This window comes from Thermobia domestica, chromosome 18 (genome assembly GCF_964235325.1).
Source record: "Thermobia domestica chromosome 18, izTheDome1.hap1.1, whole genome shotgun sequence".
Classification (NCBI taxonomy): domain Eukaryota; kingdom Metazoa; phylum Arthropoda; class Insecta; order Zygentoma; family Lepismatidae; genus Thermobia; species Thermobia domestica.
Genome location: NC_137471.1, coordinates 23,241,938 through 23,264,784, shown reverse-complemented (window position 1 = coordinate 23,264,784; position 22,847 = coordinate 23,241,938). Strand labels below are relative to the sequence as shown.

At 35.3% G+C, this 22,847-nt stretch overlaps 1 protein-coding gene across 1 annotated transcript in view; it reads right to left on the bottom strand.

Annotated features, from left to right (window-relative positions):
* Positions 1-4,224: 4,224 nt before the first annotated feature.
* Positions 4,225-22,847, bottom strand: part of Hs3st-A (Heparan sulfate 3-O sulfotransferase-A) — a 244,319-nt gene continuing 225,696 nt past the window's right edge. Inside the window, exon 3 of the mRNA XM_081745200.1 lies at positions 4,225-6,093. Within this exon, the coding sequence (XP_081601326.1) occupies positions 5,058-6,093 (1,036 nt within the window). The 3' untranslated portion in view covers positions 4,225-5,057. The remainder of the gene's footprint in view (positions 6,094-22,847) is intronic.

The following is a 22,847-nucleotide window of genomic DNA, read 5'->3' as shown; positions in this document are numbered from 1 at the left end:
GCATGTTTTTTTTCATGATTACAATGTAAACCTTGTTAATAATGGTGTCACGCATACTGTGTTTGAGAACATAAAATAAATTATAAATTGCTGTTCTATTTTTTTTTCATTCACAGATGTTAAGCAAGGTAACTGGTACAGTATTTCAATTAATTTTAATCATTGTTTGGATAACTGATAAGTTATCATAAATTATATTTACAGAATAGGATTTTAAGGTTCATTCTTACCAAGCAGAAAACATTATTTCTTACCAAATCAATAAGCCACTATGTTTAATATATTCAAGATTTGTAAGTAATAGCTTAATCCATTTGTGTAGGAAAATGGAGGCAAAGCTGCCCCCAAGACTGAAGGTTGTAGTATGAAATTTTATTTTCCTTTACTAACAAAACTATTAACAATTTGTTCAGAACAATTGAAGCTTTCAGTTACTCTCTACACCTCAAAACAAAGTTGCTACTATTTACTGGCTTAGCTGAATGGTATGGCATAAATATACATAAAATATAAACAATATCAATTGAAAATTTCAAGCCATATTATAAATAAAATTATGTATTTATTTAGTTTCGACTTCTGTGAATGTTAAGTTCAATTTGTACAACTTAACACACATTATTGGAACACAGGTGGCGCTACCCGTAACAGTACCGGGTTTAAGGACAACTGTTTGAACATTACTGCTGGATAAACGGTATGTTTGGTCATTCAGGCTGTAACACACCAAATGCGATTTGCCAACGATTTCCAATAGATGGCTTAATCAAGAATATGTTGGAAAATTCTAGGCAACAAATTCGTAGATGTTCCAACGTTCGCTAACCGTTTGTAAAGAAATTGACAATTTCCCAACATAATGCCAACTAGTATTAATTTACCGGTTTGTCAAACCTTATGTGCTATATGAAACAAAAAGGCTGCACACAACAATTATCATAAATTACTCAACACTGGTCTGCACATAGTGAATTTTTCCAATTAAGATCATTGGTGTAAGTAGGATTTTTTTCCCTAAATGAGGGGGAGAGTGGTCTCTAATCTCTCAGAAATGAATGAATCTTTCAACGACCATGGACAATATTCTACGGAGCCAGAGGGGTAGCATCCTTTTAGTTACGTTTTCTAAGTAGACATATAGTGACAAGCGTTTGAACATTTGTAAAGTTGATATCGAGTACTACTTCACAATTTAAGAAAAAAACTTTCGGGATAAAAAAAAGACTACAAAATGTCATTTTCAGAATCAGCGAGATCATAAACCAATAAATCCTTTATTTTTGTTTTTCTTTTTTCACGAAGATGAACACATGCAGATCAGTAAAATTAATTTATGAGTTGTCATAGATCTTAAAATCATTTTCATTTTTTTTACTTGATTGCAGAAATATTTACTTTTTTATCCCACATTGATATGACAGTTTTGACTTCCGCTACTGCTAGAGTCAAAGAAATGTGGTACTATGTTCTTTATAGTTACATAAGTATAGGAAATCCATTTCTGCCTATAACTGCCTTTTTCATGTGAAAAACTAGGAGGTAGGGCTTACTATAAAAATCTTGATTTTCTTTCTGTTTTAAGAAAATAAAACTAACTAGAAATATAAACAAAAATATTTTATGTTGTCTCCTTATCAAAACACAGATGGGATTCGCTTTTTTTAAAAAAAAAGTTTGTATTACGTAAATCATCTCATAGCTTGAGATTCTGTTTAGTTTTGTTGTTATCTAAGTACTTCAAATAGCAAGAGCTTCATCTTCAAACTAGAAGTGTAAATACATTCTGCTCTTTTTTTTTCATTTTTATATCTCAAGTGTCTTTTTTTTTGGTACAACAGAACTTTCAAGGTCGAATTGCTCATATGTGGAAGAAAAAATGGTAAAACTACTTGTGAGTTTCTAATACTATATCTCAACACATTGTAACTTTGGCAGCCATATTTGAAAAGTAAAACTTATTTTTAATTATCATATTATTGATTTTTTTGTTATTATACACTGTTATATTAACCTCCCTAAAAAGGCTACTAAATTCATATACCATGTACATACATTGGTACATTGATATGAGCTTACTTGTTCTGTCTTTTTTTTTTTAATGTCCGGCCACATATTTCTTGTTTAGAGGTCATATTTTACAAACATTCTTAAGAATTTTTTAACTAATATTTTGACTTGTAACAAAGATCTCCATTAGTCCACAAAGAATAGCAGTTAGATTTCATTACCTATAAGTATATAAAGGGGGGGGGAGGTTCCCTAAGTGACCGGATGGCCATTTTATTCATTTATTTATTTTAAATTAGAATATATCGCAACAAGAGGATTATGGTTAATATATAACAAACGAAGATGTCTTTGTAATTTGATTACGACAAATTAATTCCTTATCTATAACCCATTTTAATCTGAAGCAACATCTTTTTAACTTCAAACTAAAGACAAGAAAGTTACTGTAAAACACGTTTGTTAAAAAAAAAGGACAATTTCAGTTCCTTCCTCCTGATTGATCAAAGAAACCAAATATAGCATTTCATTTAAAAAACTGTATATTTATCAAGGGACATTTTTCTTTTTAAAGGCGAATTAAATTCACCACTCTTTTGACTGATTTCAACCCCGCAAGAAATTAGGATGATTGGGAAGTCTCAACAAAAGTATACGCCATATGTCATCAAAGTCAAATATTTTCTTTACAAAAATGCTATTGCAAAAACTTTTTCTTTATCACATGATGTATAAATGTTCAAACTGAGGACGAATTTGCGCCCTTTTTACCATCTTATTTGAGACTAAATTTTAAACCTTAAATGATAGGCCTTTTTGGAATGCCTCAACCAAACATAAAAGTCAAGTTTCTTTAAAATCAGATGATTTTTCTACGAAGGTTATCGCCTAATAGATACGCAGACACATAAGCATTTGTGTCGAATATTAAAAGCTTGTTTGCGTTCACTTCAATAAAAACAAAAATGATTGATCGATGTCTTAGTTTTAATCATTGTTATTGTAGCATCACCTGTAATCCTCATACAATTTTCACTGTATCATTGTATTTTACTGTACTGTTTTTACAATTATCTTTTATCTGAGATCAATTCACCATACTCTGACAATTACAAATATATTTTAGGCATAAAAGGCAAGACACGTCAGCAGCGTAAAATTGTTTAACAGGTCATACTGTAACTACATTTTAAACAACTTTCAGTTTGTGGCCTTTTATGCGGATAAAATATGACATTTATTTTTCTTTTAATGTACTAATTAGTTTTTTGCAAAATGGTCCCTTAAAACAAACTGTTACAGCAATACATTTCTTAAATATACTTTGCAAAATATACATCATGAAGTTTTTGTTATTTCACATACAGTTAACGTAAGTAACATGATTAAATAGAAGTTGCATAAGTGCTTCTTGATTCAGATTATTTGGAACTTTTTATTGTTAAAATGAGTTTCTAAATAACTAATAACTTATTCCTGGTTTAACAAGAGAACGTCTCAGTTCTATTTTGAACTTTCAATATTTCAGAATATATTTATTTAAATAATCAATAAATTATAATAAGTGTTTAAAAAGAAGATAATACATGAAACCAATTTGCAAATTATATTATCTGAATTATAACATTTGTTGGTTCTATCTTTATATTTCAAAATTGAAAATATTTATAAGTAACTAATACGAATATTTCCAATCTGCAATCTTTTAAAACTTGATAATACAAATAATTTCCAACCTATTTATGTTACTTCATGATATCTCTAGTTTAAGTTGTTCCAGTTATTATAAATAATAACCCATTAATTCTATTTGGAACTAGAGTAAAATCATAAATATTCTATTTCTATTTTACTATTATTCTATTATAGCATGACAGTTCCATGTGATAAATCATTATTTTAAATTATCTGCAAATACTCGTGAGTCATTTGTAGTACGATATTACGTACTGCTGCACTAGTTTTATTGGGAATTTCAAATTTCTAACTTTCTTTTGAAATAACTCAATAGTTATACAAATTATTTCAAGATAATGGATTAGATCTATTTGGAATTTTCACTATTTTTTTAAAACAAATAATATTTGTATATTATTCATAAGTTATCTTGTTATTAAAAAATAATATGCCAGTTATATTTGAAAACTTAATATTTTAAACAATCAATAAGTATCTAATTAATTACAAGATAACACGTTCTCTGTACGCAATATCTATGTTCAGAGTTTTTATATTTTGTGTTACAGATGCAAATTGATGTGATAATAATAATTTGAGATTCACATGTAACCAGATTTTGTGTTACAGATGCAAATTATTTTCCTAAAGATGCAAACTGATGTATCACAGATACAAAATTGATGTGATAATAAATATTATAAATTTGTCTGCAACTAGTTTGTATTGCAGATGCAAATTGATGTGTTCAAGATGCAAATTGATGTGATGATAATAAAAATTTGAAATTGATCTGCACTCATCAATTTTTCCTTATTATTTGCAGATATAATAATAATGATGTGTGTACTTACACTGGGTTACGCAAAAACTAAATTGTATATTAAAAGAATACTTTTTCATAACAGAGCGTCCCAAATAACTTTCTCAAGAAGAAATTATGTAACTTTTTAATGTTTCTTATTGATAAAATATACAAAAAATACTGCTTTACACACACAACTGCAGAATATACCTCTCATATCGTATGTCTTTTGTTTTCTTATTTTTTTATTTAAAAAAAAGAAATGTGTCCTCTTCCCCTATTTGATGACATTAAACTCCAAAAATAGCAACAACGTGTCACAGGGCTGCTCACACTTCAGGAACAGTAACAATTTCCAATATGGAATATGTATGTATATATATATATGTAAATATATATATATATTATAATAATATTGGCTGTAAACTGAACAAAATATAACAACATGGGGGCAACAATAAAAACGACCAATGTGATCAGACGGGATATCAAATAAAAGGTATATATATATATATTTATGAATGTACGTTCTTTTGTTGTTGTAAAACTTTTTTTTTTTTTACAATTTTCAGCGCTCTGGCCACCCGAAATCTTCACCAACTAATTCGTAAAATTTTTGGTTATGTTCACTAAAGAAACGTCTTAACTTCGAAATAACTGCCGGATTCACAGTCGGATGTTTCCGTCCTTTACTGTCCTTGAGGCACTTTTCCATGGTTTCGTTTCGCAAACAATAGAAGCCTTTGGTTTTGTTAAAATAAAAATTTTCTTTGGTAATTCGTTTTTCGATACCCAAAAATTGTTCTATTTTCTCTATTTCGATCACTGGGTTTTCAATCAATCGGTCCCCGTTCACAATCAGAATTTGGCTTCGCATAAAAACATCTAACCACTTTTGGAGGTAATGATGGTATATAGAAATGGAGATGGGACGATACTGAATGTTAACAGAGCCATCAGGGTTGATGGCTAACTGTTCAAATTGCTGATGGGAAGCAGGTCCTCTTCCGGACCCATGACTACGGATTTGGGTATAATCGGAAATCGCTCTGGTGACCGGTTCACGAACGATAAGAAGAAGTTTAATACTGCTGTTCATGGCACGAATCCGTTCAGGTACTTCTGGGGTCACAAAGTAACTGGGGCTCTTTTCAATGGTTATTTGGTCCTTAAAGGAATGAGGCATCTTCTTTCTGTACCATTCCAAACCATGGCGGTAGTTCTCATCCTTATCGAAGAAGTGAACTTCCCCGGCGGCCTTCTGTATCTGCGGGTGTAGAAATAACATCTCCAGCAACGCCCTTGTGCCACACTTTCGCACTCCAATAATGATGGTTTGTGGCAGTCGTCGACTCGTGCGCGGGAATCGAACTCGGTTACTAGGAAAGTCGGCTACTGAATAATCCAAATAGAATCCGTTGGCGGTGATGGCGCTGTCGTACAGAACGTGGAAAGTAAGGAACAGGGAGAACACAAACACGAAGACCATTACAGCGGCGAACTTTGTGCGAGAGAGCGCCGCTGGGGGTTGAACACGTGACGCCTCGCTTTGACACAGCAGTACACAGTCTCCGTCGGCGTCACTCACTCTCATACTGCTCCATCTGAAACATAGAACACACAAAACAACATTTAGTTCAACTGCATTTATTTTAAGAGCGCACAATTTAATTTATTTTTAGATTAATTTAATTTTTGTAAACAAAGTATAATTTTTAGCATATTCAAAGGCAGCAAATAAATAATACCTAAAATACGTAAATGAAGTCGAACTAAGGAAATGCATATTTTTAGTTTTACGTCCCATGATTATGAAATGATTAGGCTAGAAGACGGATGATTTAACGAAATAATGATGACTGATTATGAAATAATTTGTAACATGAGAATGTGGGAGGAAACGGGAGAACTCCGAGAAAACCCAGGACACTATATTGTCACCATAAACTCGAGTTACCGGAATCGATTCCAGAGATAAGCACTCGATCACTGAAACATCGTGGCTTCCAAATGTATAACTAAAAGAAGTACAGTAGACTCCCGAGTATTCGGCCCAGCTTCAGAAGTTTGTAGGGGCATGAATATGTTAGGGGGACCAAGTCATTAAAAAATCTCTTACAAATAGCTAAATTGTGTTTTTTTTGTATTAATAATAGCGTTTTGGTATTAAGGTCTGGAGGGGTCACGAAAAGTTTAGGGGGGCCAGGCACCCCCTAGCCCCCCTCTTGTTGCGGACCTGACCCGGCCTAATGTGGCGGAAGGGTAGGCCGGATAACAAAAAGCCGTATAGGCCGGAGTTCTTTGAACTCATTTCTTTGCCCCACCAATACCAGAAGACGTGGTGGGCAAACACCGTGTGTGTGGGTTTTCTCGGGATTCTCCCGTTTCCTCCCATTTTCTTCATTCCACCATTTCATTCATTCCTCATCATCACCGTCTCCTTTAGCCTACCCGGCATAGGCGTGGGACGTAAAAAGAAAAGTTTTTATACCAAAAAAAAGTAAGTTAAGTAATATGCAGTATTATAAACTGTTAACATTTTAACATAAATTCTGTAATGCCTAATATAAATGCAGGAAACATAAACAAAACATTAACGTAAATCGTAGGCCAATTCTTAAGAATATTGACTCAAATTGATTTTACAGTACACAGATATGAAAAGTACAGCGGCAAGCGTACTGTATTGAGGTCTGTTACACTGACGAAACAAAGAACAAACACCAGAACGCTGCTCTTTTCTTGTCACAACTTGTCAAAGATGTTATAAAATAGAGGATCTGCCCCTACGTTATCTTCATCATATCAACCCCATGAAGCCAGAAAACAACCGAGCATCGTCTGAGCCGGCACGTCTGATTGGCTACTCTGTTTTTCGCCATGATTGCTCGCTCGAAACATTGTGATCTTAGTGGCACGGAGTGGGCAGAGTAGGTGTGGCGAAGCTGTGACGTATGGCTTCACGATTTTCTTCTATGGGCAGATCCTCTATTTTATAACATCCTTGCAACTTTTATTTTGCACACGACACGTAGGAGGATCGTAGCAGACGCCCGCTTCCAATGTCTTAGCAATGTCTTGGCCAATGTCTTATTTACGATAAAAGAAAGCTAGGCCGAATAGGGGCGACACGGGTACTCGGAAGTCTACTGTAAATGAAAGTAATTAATTAAAAATAATAAACAAATAATAGCTAAAACAAAGCATAATTAAGATAAGTAAACAAAGTATAAGTAAAAGTAATCAAGAAAGTATAACTGAGATAAGTAATAAAATATAATTAAATGAATACAAAATAACTAAGTACACGAAGAATAACTAGAGAAACGAAAATATACTTTATTAATTGAAGCAAACAAAGAGTAACGTAAACAAGTTTATTCTAAGAGACGCTTTTACGATCTTCTGATAACCTTCTAACTTGCTAAGTGACAATTTTATCGAAGAGTTTTATGAGATTGCTCTCCTAGTAGTATCAGATGGATGGCGGGACAAAGTGTCGCATCACTTGTGTCGCTCTTAAACCTATCTGAAACTTAGAAGAAGCTTGCAAAATTTGAAACTAAGTCAACAAAAATTAATGAAGTAAACAAAGATTATAACTAAGTACACAAAGAAAAGGAAGTATATGCTTAACGAAAATTTATGTTTACAATGATGCGTTTTATTTCTGCTGTAACAAGTTTTTTTATGTTTAATAATTGCATGTAATATTGAACAATTACAAATCAATTATCTTAATTATGTCATACAATCAATTATTTCACTGTTATTGGTACAATGTAGGGCTATATTACCATTTCAATGAGTCATATTAAGTCTATATACTTCCTCGTTTATTAACTTTTCTAACATTCGACATACTAAAAGAATCTAGAAACCAGTGGCGGATCTGGCTCGGGGCCGGGGGGGCTAGGCCTTCCAGTTTTTTGAGTAATTAATGTAATTTAAGGTATTGTAAATATTTTTCAAAGTTTATAGTAAACTCATGGTACACCTATCATAGTTTTGGCTGCCCCCTCCCCGTTTTTACCTTCTAGATCCGCTTATGCTAGAACCTTAACTTATAACCTAATTTTACCTACTACTTACTGTTTAAAATATATATGTATTGATAATAATAAGAAAGTGAAATAATTTATGTAAATTGGGCCTCCATTGTAGCAGCTATTACGAATTAAAATGTTAAAAAAAATCCCTACAAATCTTACGTCAGAAAAAGAAATTTTACTTAAAAATTAATGCTAATTATTCTTTTGCAATGGTAATCTGACTTATCGTAAACCTGTCAACATTTTAATTCAGAAGATATATTTCACGTTCGTCTTTGAATGCTTCAGAATCGTATTGCTATTGCTAATTAAAAACATAATTTTTCATAATTGAAAGTACACTGACAGTTGCGTACGTAGGAATTTATTTCGGGAGGGGTCCAAACTCAATATGAGGGTATTTTATATTAAAATTCCTAAAATTGACCCTAAAATTACGCTAAATTTACACAAAAGTAGAAATTTCGGGGAGGGTCCGGACCCCCAGGACCCACCCCCTGCGTACGTCTCTGTAAACTGACGAATTCTTACGAAATAACATTCAAAATGCAAAGAAATTATCTAGCTGAATACTGAAATAAGATTGTGTATTGATTAGATGAATCTTCATTCACAGTATATAGATATTTTAAAAAGAAAAGAAAGAAATCTGCAATGAACATCTTGTAACAGGTGGTCTGAATTAGTTCACAATTTTCTTAATAGTCGTCGCTGTATTAGATTTTCAATTGCATGAAATCCTAAAACTTTAAATAAAATACATTTCATATATATATATATATATATATATATATATATATATATATATATATATATATATATATATATATATATATATATATATATATATATTTACAAGTTTGTAAAAGTGACATTATGAAATGTTTGAGTTTTTACGTCCCGTAGTTATGCCGGTTAGGCTAAAGAAGACGCTGATGATGAGAAATAAATGAAATGATGAAAGTGGGAGGAAACGGGAGAACCCCAAGGAAACCCACGCACATGGTGTTTGCCCTCCACAAAGTTCACTTGGCGCGAGCTGGAATCGAACCAGGGTGAACGCTCTACCACTGAGCCACCGTGGTCCAAATTTTTACAAGTTTGTGTTTCTGTGTCTACCTGTATATTTTATGAAATACTAAATCGTTATTTTCCATACATGCAGTATCAAGATACACATAGGATAATGGTCTTGCATGCTTTCTGCACATTTTATGATATATATCCAAGGATGCCTATATTGTGGTTTCCAAGGGAGGCAAGTATACGCGACATTTCAAATATAGGTTCAAATTTTGCTGTAACTAATGTAAAAATTCTATTGGGTTTTCGATATTCCGAGGTACAATTTCCTCTAGGGGGGCGAGCACCCTACCTTGCGCCTCCTAATGGGCGTCCGTTTATATATCACTAACTTACTTTAATCTTGACTCACATATAAACAAAAACCATGTACCATTCGTATTCATATTCACATTTCATTATTTATAATTAAACTCAAATATTATCAAAACACAATTTAACCTGGACCACTAAGCATGCATCCGTGCCAGAATCAAAATACTAACATAATTCGATCTAAATATTTGTGATAAATAATTTTGTAAACATCACCAAAGAATCATTTTTAAAAAGTATCCATTGAACTGTACTTATTCTGTTGATATTAATTTGCTGTGACTATATGTGCAATAATACGTAACATTCTACGGAACAAATGTTGTTTGAAGAATTTTATCAATACTGTAGTTTTGAAGTCACTGAATTGAACAAATAATTACATTTTATTTGTTAAAACTCTTTCATCCCGTTAAAACATTAAAAATTATTTTAAAACTTTCTAAAATATTGTGCAGTGTTGGAAATACAATCGTTTTTTACTCCGTAGAAGGAGGGACTAAAATAAAACTAGGCACAAATTACAACGATAATGTACAGTATATTTTGTATGTACTTTCTAAGTATTGTTTCTATTTACGGGCAAAAGTACTATTCAAAAGGCACCGAGATATTTCTTGTTTTCGCTGCTATGGCAACTTGTTTATATGGTCGATATAGTAATGTAGAAATAGATAGAACGAAGAACCATCTTGTAAGGATTGAATGTTAATTACTTTGATGTGACAAATTCGATATATAGTACGAAATATATATTCTGAAGTGTATACTCGTGGAGTGGTTTTATTATAATCTTACGTATAGAATCAGGGAATGTAACGGAAGAAATAACGTTAGATATTTATATGGTGCCGAAACCCAGGATCGAACTAGGGATTAGTTAGAAATTTCAGTAAACTACCTCAACATCACGGATTACATTTTACTACGTAATAAAAGAAAAATATATCGAAGAACTAAAATTAATACCAGTACAGGAGTTGAAGATGTCAATACCTCAGCAACTGAGACTTCCACGGATGTGACTGATCTTATACGACAGCTAGGACAGCAAATGAATTCCATGACACGACAATTGGATACCAGATTGGAGCAAGTTTTACACAACAAATAGGGCAGCAGATGGATTCCAAATTGGATACCAGATTGGGACAAGTAACACAAAATTTGGAACAAATGGATTCCAGATTGGAACAAGTAACACAAAATTTGGATTCCAGATTGGAACAAGTAACACTATAAATAGGACATCAGATAGATTCCAGATTGGAACAAGTAAAGCTACAAATAGGACAGCAGATGGTTTCCAAATTGGAGCAAGTAACGCAGCAGAAAAATACCAAACCAGAAATAACCGACAATAGGATAGAGGAAATTATTCATAGTTTTGCAGTGGTGAGAAGTACAGTTGAAGTAGTAGAAACAAGTTAATGACAATACAAACCAAATTCGGAAACTGCAAGAAGAGGTACAGACCATCAAAGAGAAAATCAGTGCAGCAAAGTGTAATCCTGATCCTGCCCTCAACGTAGTGTATGAGGAACATAGGAGAACTGAATCAAGACCTTGTGAAGAAGACAACAACTTATCAGAAGGCTATTCTGAAAGGGAGGACACCATCTCTAATATCGAGGACGAAGGAAGAAGATCACATCGCAGAAACCATATACACGTAAAATCAGACATCTAAGGTATTTTAGTACTAGTAATCGCGTGAAATTTAGTGAAATAAGATTCTTAACTAAATTCAGCGGTAGATCTGAGGACATCACAGCGAGTACCTTTTTAGATAAAATTGAAGAAGAATGTGAACTAATAGGTATAGATAAGGCTAATTTCCTCAAACTCTTGCCGCATATTTTGTTACCATCTTGTTCCGTATGATATCAGAGGTAGTCTGCGTAATTATTCAGATTTTAAAAATGCGCTGTTTGCAAATTTTGAGAACGATTTTATGTTAGCAGACCGGGATGTCCAGATTAGAAACCGACGTTTTGATCCTAAAGTGGACAAAAGTCTTACAGATTTCGTAATTTCAGCATATAATGACTTGAAACAGATCAATCCATATCAGCAGGAATCACGCATTATTTGCATCAATAAGAATATTATTACTGTTTAGGCTACAGCAAGTATTGATCTCTTCGCAGTGTATTAATTTTAATCACTTAATAATGATAGTTCAAAATTATGAGAGTCAGTCTAGAATGCAAGGTAATACTAACAGAAATCAATCTAATTATATTCCCTTGCGAAACATCAATGTTAGAGAAGATTGTAATCATAATACGAGAGGTAACGTTGGATTTTCTCGTAATGGCAATACGACCGAACCTAATTTTAGAAGAAACGGAAATAATAATCATACAGCTTTTAGGAATAATGTAAACAACCGATCTAATTTTCCACGTTCTCCCAGATTTCGTAGTAATTACATAAGTGGCAGAAATTTTCAAAATAGGAATCAAAGAACTGGTGAAGTAAATAGTATACAGGATTGTACTCAAGATTGTGCTACACAATGCAACTTAATCGAATTCTTTACTAATGTCACTTCAATTAAGAGATGTAAAAAGTGTTAAACGTCTGGGTTTACGAAATATTGACGAACTAAAGTTATGGCGTCCGTCAAAGCATATCAAAAGTAAATGGATGCAATTAGTTGAAAAGTTAGTTCCTACAGAAGTTTTATCTAAGATCAATATAGATAATATCGAAGTTTCAGATTAGCTCTTAATGAAATAATTTCTTTGTTGTTTGATTATTTTGGTGTGATATCTATTAGTTTTTGTTTTGTTTCACTTTGAATATTGTTATGATTTCATTGTAATTCTTATTTCGTCCACATTCTATGCAATCATATCTATGCATCAATACAAATATTGTCTATCAAATTTATGTTAACTATGCCCGAATAAATGAAATATGTTATGTTGTATTTTAACTTACACAAACTTTATTGTTAACAAACATAAATTGTATTGAGTTAAAGAATCTATTTAGGACCTGAATAATCAACAAACTTACCACATTTTGAATATGTCTTTCTCATCGATAATTTTATAAAATTAAAATAAAATTGATTGGAGAAATATAAAAATGATATTGAGATACGATGAAAATAATATATTTCATGAATTGTAATTTTTATATATAAAGACTATTCGAAAAGTAAGGTAACTATGTATATGAAATATTTAACGGTCCAGGATTCTTTCTTCAATTGTAACAAATTTAAGAAGTCCCATAGTTCGGGAGCCATACATACAACGATAATGTATATTTTGTATGTACTTTCTAAGTATTGTTTCTCTTTATGGGCAAACGTGCTATTTAAAAGGCATACACGGTTAAGAAGAAGAAAATTATATACATCAATAATTTAAATATTTGTATTAGGACTATATCGAGATATTTTTTTTTTGTTGCTATGACAACTTGTTTATCTGCTTGATATGGTAATGTAGAAATAGATAGAACGAAGAACCATCTTGTAAGGATTGAATGTTAATTACTTTAATGTGACAAATTCGATATATAGTACGAAATATATATATTCTGAAGTGTATACTCGTGGAGAGATTTTATCATAATCTTACGTAGTATATAAATATTCAAGATATATTTAGAATCAGGGAATGTAACAGAAGAAATAACGCTAGAAAGTCATGTTAGTTGCCTTTGCCATACTTTCAAAATTTCAACTTTCTCTGTCAGTAAAAGTAATTTGAATTGCAATGTTAAAACTGCTAAAATTTTATATTTAGTTCTAAACTTAATTTTGAAGATAGGAAGACTATAAGTACTTCCGCAACAATTTTTACAGAGGGAGTTTGGCTACGGGCATATAATTTGAAGTACTTATCAACTACTTCTATATAAAACTTGTTGCGGATTCTGAAGCATGGATCTTTACCGCAGGATTCTGAAACATGCATATTTGGATAGGGCATATACTAGTTCCTAAGTGAAGTCTTGACCCGACAACGGTAAGTCCTATATTATTGGAGCTATGACGCTCTAAAGTTCATTTTTTTCATGTTTTCGGAAGCCTGCAACTCCGAAAAGAAGCATTTGTGCATCTAGGTTGGTCTATACTTTTTCTTATCTTGGTGATAGGAATCACCTCCCAAACGTTGTCCGCGTTGTTTTGAAACACCCTGTATATTTAATATGAGTGTATAGTGAAACAGAACAGAAAAGGCTTGTTTCTAATGAAACAGAAGTAAAGGGAAATGTAGTCTGGGAAAGTAATTCGAATACCTCTACTGCACTGGCTGTTCATTTCATGCCAAGCTTTTTTTAAGCGATGCGGTGCGATGGAAGCGATCGCATTTCGCGCCCTCTTGATTCTGATTAGATAGAAACAAAGTATGGTCTCTTCTTTTCTTTCTTCCTTTCTCTCCCAGCTTGCTTTGCGTCAATGCTGCCAGATTTCGGCGTCTCAAATTCGAACCACATGGAATCTTGATACCTCTTTTTTTTTTTCGTATTAAAACTATAAATAGAGAGATTGTCTGATACTGTTGTGTTTGTATGTGTGTGGAGAAGCAGAGCAGAAGAAGAAGAAGAAAAAGAAGAAAAGAAGAAGAAGAAAAAGAAGAAGAAGAAAATATGTTAACGGATTGTTTTGTATGTTTCCCTCTCCTTCAGTTAAGAAGTTGATAGTTTTTGTTTCTCTTTCAGGTCTTTGGTATATATTTTTTCTTTTCTTTTCACGTTTTAAAATCAAGTTCTCAAATTTAATAATCAGAAAATGTAAAATTCTTTACTGTGTCGCAACTACTTTTCTGCTTAAACTAGTACAAGTTTCCGGATTTTTTTTTAAAAAAAATGTTTCCTCATGGATTTTGAAGCAAATTTTATTAAGATCATGCAAGTGAGCTTTAAAAGATTGTAATGTTATTAGGATTACGATGGTGGACCTTGTAAGATTGTAATGTTATTGGGATTACGCTAGTGAGCCTTATAAGATTGTAATGTTATTACGATTATGATGGTGGACATTATAAGATTGTAGTGTTATTGGGATTACGCTAGTGGGCCTTATAAGATTGTAATGTTATTAGGATTACGATGGTGGACCTGGTAAGATTGTAATGTTATTGGGATTACGCTAGTGAGCCTTATAAGATTGTAATGTTATTAAGATTACGCTAGTAAACTTTATAAGATTGTAATGTTATTAGGATTAGAATGGTGGACATTATAAGATTGTAATGTTATTGGGATTACGCTAGTGAGCCTTATAAGATTGTAATGTTATTAGGATTATACTAGTGCGCCTTACAAGACCGTAATGTTATTAGAATTACGCAGAGGGCCTTATAAAATTGTAATGTTATTAGGATTATGCTAGTGGGCGTTATAAGATTGTAATGTTATTAGGATTACGCTATACGCGTCTCGATGTGTATAAGGTACAGTTGTTACAGGAATTGTTACGCTAGTGGGCGCATAAGATTGTAACGTTATTAGGATCATGCTAATGTACCTGATAACATCATAATGGTATTAGGGTCACGCTAGTGTGCTGATAACAACATGTTATTAGGATCACGCTAATGGGTCTTATAAGATTATAATGTTAATATATCCGTCCGTTACTTCACATGATAACTTTTGAATGAACGCGAATTTTTGAATTCTGTTTTTTGCTTCAATGAATAGCTCATAGGCGGTATTCCATAGTTTCTAAAAATTTAAGCAGGAAATAATATATGTGTATAATTTCTACAATAATCTAAAACGTAAAAAGGGCAAGAATGGGACGTTTGTGCTCTCGTAACAAAGGAAAACCTCCTATTTTGGGACAATTGACCTATTAAAAGTTGTAGGATTGAGATTAAAAAAAAAAAAAAAAAACTCGTGTTTTGAATACACGAGATTCTTCACATACTTATAGTCACTCGCGCCTTTAATAACACACTGAAGCGCGCTTTTCATATATATTAAGTTTTGAGAAATATTTTCGTTTGAACACACATGTTTCTTTACATATAATTACTTGTAGGTTAGAAAGACGTAGCATTGTCACATTGTTAGCTAGTGGTCTACTTTGCCACGCTTAGTTGCATGCATGGGGAGCATGCCCGCGACCGTTTGGTCTATTTAATGGACGGGTTCCGCCTACAATGCACCCCGCCCGTAGTTGCTCAATATACGCTATATTGCACGTGCACAAGTGCACCGTCAAGATTTGCCCCCTAACCTTGACACCTTAGTGTGTCACCCCCATTCTCTGAGGGAGTGGGATACGCCCACTGCGCGGCCAGACCGAAGTCCTGAGTGCCTACCAGTAGACCTACTGGTTGAGGCAGACTGCTAGCGAGTCAGTCCTACCATGCTCTGCAGGCATGGCGCCCGAGCGTTATAAGGCAAGCTCACCTCCCGCCCGTGTTCACCGTTACCCAGATTCCTGGGATTGGCTCCCACAAGCTACCGAATCCCACGGTATGACCACAGCCCGGCAGAGTCCAACCCAATCCGGGGCCCCAGGCAAATGCCCGAGGGGGCTTGTTCAATCCCGGCCCTGCCTACCTCTATCGTTCAACTGGCAACCGCCTTGTCATGTAGAGGTACCATGCACACGTCGAGATACTCCCGTATCTCATCCCGGACCCAATGGTACGTGTTAAGTCACCATTTGAGTTTGGTGCCGGCCCGTGTCCCACGGAGCTTCCTCCCTTTAGCAGGATCAGAACCGTTACCCAGATTCCTGGGATTGGCCCCTCCCCAACTTCCGGTTGGTCCTCCCGCAGGCTGGAATCCGACATTCCCCCCCGGTAGGGTCGTCCAAACAATACGGGACTTCCTCTAGTTACGGTAGAGGTACACCGTACATTACCAGAGCCAATGACTGATGTAGACCGTTTGCTCAAGGCAGACATTGTCATTTGGGAGCCGTGTCTCCCGAGGGAGCCGTGTCTCCCCTGGTAGGCCCGCCCAAACAATACGGGGCTACCTATCTTTAACGTGTTTAGGTACCACGTACACGTTGTAGCAAAGCTACCTGTCCGAATCCCAATGGTACGTGTAAGCCACCATTAGAAGGGACACCCACACCACTTGAAAAAATTAGGTTTGTCAGTGTAAGCAACGTGAATTGAATGTTTACATTTGCAGTCACCTTCAATTCGCCACTCAAAAACTTGAATCAAATGAATGAACATTTGAAGATAGATATCACTTAAGTATTTAGACTTGTCGAGTAGAAAGACATTTAGATCCGTTTTAGCCTTTTATCTTACTGACAGATTAGTATATTGTATCCTGAGCATTATACTAACCCGCAAGGCTCAACAGCACTGCGAGTAGTTTAGAAGTAAGGGTGATAAGTAGTCTATTATACAAGAATAATAACTAATATATTAGGCAAGGATGATAAGCAATATATCAAGAAATGGTGATAGGTAGTCTATCAAGCAACGATGGTAAGCAATCTATCAAGCAAAGATGATAAGTAGTTTGTTAGGGAAGAATGATACGTAATCTATTAGGCAAAGATGATAAGCAGTCTATGAAGCAATGATAATACGTAGTCTATCAAGTAAAGATAACAAGCATCCCATTCAGTAAGAATGACAAACAGTCTATCAAGCAAAGACGATAAATAGTCTATTAGGCAAGGATGATAAGCAGTCTATTAGCTAGGCAAGGATAACAAGCAGTCTATTAAGCAATGGCGATAGGTAGTGTATCAAGTAAGAGTGATTACAGTCTATGAAGCAATGACAATAAGTACTCTATCAACCAAGGGTGATAATCAGTCTATCAAGCAAGGATAATAAGGAGCCTATTCAGTAAGAATCAGTCTATGAAATAAGAATGATAAGTAGTCTATTAAGCAACAATGATAAGCAGTCTATTAGGTAAGGATGATAAGTTGTCTATTAAGCAATGACGATAGGTAGTGTATGAAGTAAGAGTGATAACCAGTCTATGAAGCAATGACAATAAGTACTCTATCAAACAAAGGCTGATAACCAGTCTATTAAGCAAGGATGATAAGCAGTCTATCCAACAAGGATGATAAACAGTCTGTGAAGCAATGACATTAGGTCGTCTATCGAGCAAGGATGATAAACAGTCTATCAGACAAGGATGATAAGTAATTACAAACAAGAATGATAAGTAGTCAATCAAGCAAGGATAATGTCTATAATAAACTTCTATAGAAATACATCAGACAGCGATTTTCGATAGTCCATATCTTGGGATCGACTGGATGGATCACCTCCAACAACGAACTCCATCCAAACTTTTGACTCTACATCACGACCAAAACTGATATTGATCCACCAATGGTAATTGAGATTTTTTTCTTCCAAACGGACATACGGACAAACAGAATATATACTGTATATATAAAATAGTCTTTTGGTAAACCAAATTCCTTAATGAACATGTACGAAGAAAATATCTGACGTCTATAGATTAAGAAGAAAGGAACACTATTGTTTGATGTGTCTATTGGTGTTCGGAAGATGCGACACGATGACCTTCAACCTTTCACGGCGAATGCAGACGCACGCGAAAAAAAAAAAAAGAATGTCTTCAGCTCTGATATCGACCCGCGAGTGTGTTAAACGTGAGCGGGTGCTTTAATGAGAGAGCGCCTGCGAGTGCTGCAACCACTCAAAACAAACGGACACACGGGAGAGAAACGCGCGGATTCTCATTTTCGCTTTCATTTTTGTTCCTGGGGAGAGGAAGAGAAGGATGAGAAATATGAACGACATCCTGACCACGGACAAAAAGTCAGCGTAGAAAGAAAGGGGACTTCATTCGATTTGCTAGAGGTTAAGCGGGTGGCGTGACGCACAGGATGAAAAATGATAAAGAAATTCCGATTTAAAGATAGTCACACAGTGACCAAGAAGTTTGATTCCTAGTTCAAGGCAAAAAGTTCAAGGAGGACTGAAAATGAGACTTTCTCGTCCTCTTTTAGGTTCCTCAACAGATCTCTCCCTTCCCTTTGTCATCGTATTAAGTAGAGGCACTGATTCTCCATTGAAAATAAGGACAGAATCTCAAACTAACGGTTTATTTTGTGATGGCTATTATGAAATGGCACCAGGATACCCGAATCTCGGATGCGGATTTCGAATATCCGATTTCTATGAGGTACGAATTTTAAAACGAAATATTCGCTTATATTACTTGATTCGTAATTATAATTACTTGTAGGTTAATAAATATTTCCGAGATTTTCCCTTGACTTATTTTATTATTCCTTATTCAACTATTACTTCTACTTGCGTAGTGTAGATTCACAAATGTTATACCAACCTGACTATAAAGTTCCAAGACAGAGAGACGTTGGAAATAGGTGGTTTTTCAATCTAGAATGGTTGAGTTTAATTTTTCAAATCGCACCAACCTTTTGGGTTAAACATTGACGAGACGCCTTATGTTAAATGAAAGAGTAACGTTGCAAGTTCAGCCAGTTGTTCCCTTGGGCTTTAATCATATCAACAATACACATATTGCTTGGAAACTGATTGAAGGCACTCTTGGTTTTCTCACAGAACAATCTTGTAATATTCCGTCATATTTATAAACAACACACGGACCACAAGCAGTTGATCGATGCCACCTCTAAAGACATACGTGGGGGACACGAAGAGACCCCTTACAACCCTAACACAGGGCCCGCCTCCAAATTTGTCTATAAAAGAGCACGTTAAGAGATAGAACACATCAGTTTGAGCTGATCAAGTCTTATCTTTCTCTCTAAGCTGCTCTGGGCTCAAGAGACTCCCTAACCTCTGCGCTGCTCTAGGCAAGAGGCTTCTTTCAATCTCTACGCTGCACTGGACAGAGACACAAACTCACCTCTGCGCTGCTACGGTTAAGACGCTTCTTTTAATTCCCGCGCTGCACGGGCATGATATATTAACCTACCTCTGCCCTGCTCTGGGCAAGAGGCTTCTTTCAATCTCCACGCTATACTGGGAAGATACACTAGCCCATCTCTGCCCTGCTCTGGGCAAGAGGTTCCTTTCCGTCTCCGCGCTGCTCTGGGCAGAAGACACCATTCCACCTCCGCGCTGCTAAGGGAACGAGACTCTTTTCAATCTCCGTGCTGCTCTGGGCAGGAGACACCATCCTACCTCTACACTTCTACGGGTAAGAGGCTCCTTTCAATCTCCATGCTGCACTGGGCAGGAGACACCATCACACCTCTACATTGCTACGGGTAAGAGGCTCCTTTCAATCTCCGTGCTGCTCTGGGCAGGAGACACCATCCCACCTCTGCATTGCTACGGGTAAGAGGCTCCTTTCAATCTCCGTGCTGCTCTGGGCAGGAGACACCACCCCACCTCTGCATTGCTACGGGAACGAGACTCTTTTAAATCTCTGCGTTGCACTGGGCAGAAGATACTAACCTATCTCTGCGCTGCTACGAGCAAGAAGTTCCTTTCAATCTCCGTGCTGCTCTGGGCAGGAGACACCATCCCACCTCTTCATGGCTACGGGTAAGAGGCCCCTTTCAATCTTGGCGCTGCACTGGGCAGGAGATATTAACCTACCTCCGCATTGCTCTAGGCAGAAGACACTAAACCAGCTCTAAGCTGCAACGGGCCAAAAGTTTTCTTTCGTCTCTGCGTTGCTCTGGGTAGGAGATTCCTAACCACAAAGACCTTCGCGCTGCTCTGGGCAGGAAGCCCAAACCAATAGAGAAGGGATTATGACTAAAGACGTGTATTTATTCGTAATACTGTGTACATAAATTAGTATAGAACTTTTTATAATGAATGGTGAGAGAAAAGGAAACTACTGTACCGCCTGTATACATTACATACCATACATTATAATATGCACTGTCCTTTTTGCATTTTTGCGTACGTTTATGCTACGTTTGAATACCCTGCTGGAAATAGAGTGAAATACTAATGTGGAGCACAAACGAGTAGCACATAATATTACACTATTTTAAATTGAAAACTATTCATTTCTAAACACTTTCCTATGTTTTTTTTTTTCATTTTTTCCTTGTCTTTACTCATAAAGAGTTAGCCAATGACCCGGAAATTTTGATACACCCGGTATCAGGCAGTACGACGCACATTTTAATGGGATAATCTGAAGTTCCCCAGGTAAATAGATATTTCATCGTAAAAAAATTTCGGCATGTAGTTTTGAGTATAGAAAATATTTACAATGTAACGAAACTGTACGCCAGAGTTTTACCCTTTTAAAAAATGCATTTTTAGGTATTTATTTCTTTATTTATTTACTTTTCGGGTGTACTAAATAAATATAAAAAAGGAAAATCGAAATCTTACACTCTAGAAAAAAAGAGAAGGGGAAATAAATTCATGATTAGCTTGTAAATCAAGTCAATCAACAAGAAAATGTCAGTTAAGAAGAAAAACGGAGGGAGAGAGAGAGAGAGAGAGAAAAAGGGAGAGAAGAAATTAATTTGCCCGCGCGTGTGTTAACTAGGTCAGGCCACTTTTTTTTTTTTTAATCTGTATCCACTTAGCGATTCCCAGTTGCAAGGTGTGAGGCAAAAAGGTGGGTGGAGAACTGAACAAGGAAGTTATCGAATTCGCTACTTTTAGCATAAATTATTTAATGCCTGGATGTTCGGGAACGGTAGCGGAAAAAGAAAAAAAGAAAGAAAGAAAGAAAAAGTGCTTTGCACCAAGAGTAGGATTTCTTATCTGGTTGTGGGGTGCATCAACTGCCTATTTTTAAATTACACTCGACCTTAGCCATAGGAGCTAAATACGCGGTTCTGATTGGTTGAAGTTACCCGTTTCTCGCCACGTAGCGTTCATATAGCAGAAATCAAACCCTTGCTGCTATCAGTCCTCGTAGCCGAGCGTGCGAGCTTAGCTAGCATTGGGCGTGCTAGCTAAGGGTTAGTAATGATGATCACTTTTGGAGTGGGTTCAAACCCGACGCAAGAAAAGTTTCTTACTTTAAAAAATAATAACGCTTTTATCATTAACATGAGATAAAAAAAAAATATTCATTTGTTCTTGTCCGTACTGTATAATGCATAAAAAGTGATTTACTTACGTTAAGAAACATAGCTGAGCAAGCGTCAGCGAGCGAAGGGTCTTAGAAGCCCCGCACGGCTCGTTTTGTTCCACTTTGGCCCCCATGATAATACCACGTGACATTACGTCACACTCGGGTGGTCTAACTTCGAACCTCATCCGCTTCCTTGTGAACAAAATGCATATTTTTTTTAGGGGGGGAGTTGCGCTTGAAAAAATTATGTCTCATGTTCTTACGAAATACAGTAAAACCTCCCTTCAACGGACCCTTTATTAAACGGAAAACTGTCTTAAACGGAAATATTTCACGGTCCTATGAATTTTGGAGTAAAAAAAAAAACGTGTAAAAGTCCCTTCATTAAGCGGAAACTGTATTACGCGGACAACGGAAAGCAATATAAACCTTTCTCGTAAAATTCTGAGTTCCAGGAGGGGAAACTACACTGTCTTCGATAAATTCTTCGATCTTTTGTTAAACCTTTCTGGACAATTTGACTACGGAATAATGACTGATTTACTTTAGTGTAGTTTCTCATGCTACAGTGTATGCGGAAAGTCAAGCAGCCAAGCAGCAATGTATACAGAAAACCCTGTTTTTAACTATCTATTGGAAAAATAAAGTAAACGTGTACATAGCATATTTTGTGTTCATTTTAAGTTTTTTTTTCTTTAGCGTGTATGTGTGTGTATGTGTATGAATTAGTAGAAAAAAGAAGTACTATAGTTGAACAAGCTACATACACCAATATGTCCGTTATAAGCATGTATTTCTTTTTCTTTTTTTTTATAAGGAAAGGTCTATGTCTATTAAGCGGAAACCTGACTTTAACGGAAATTTTTGCTACTCCCGCTCGATTGCGCTAAAGACAGGTTTCACTGTATAACCCAAACAAT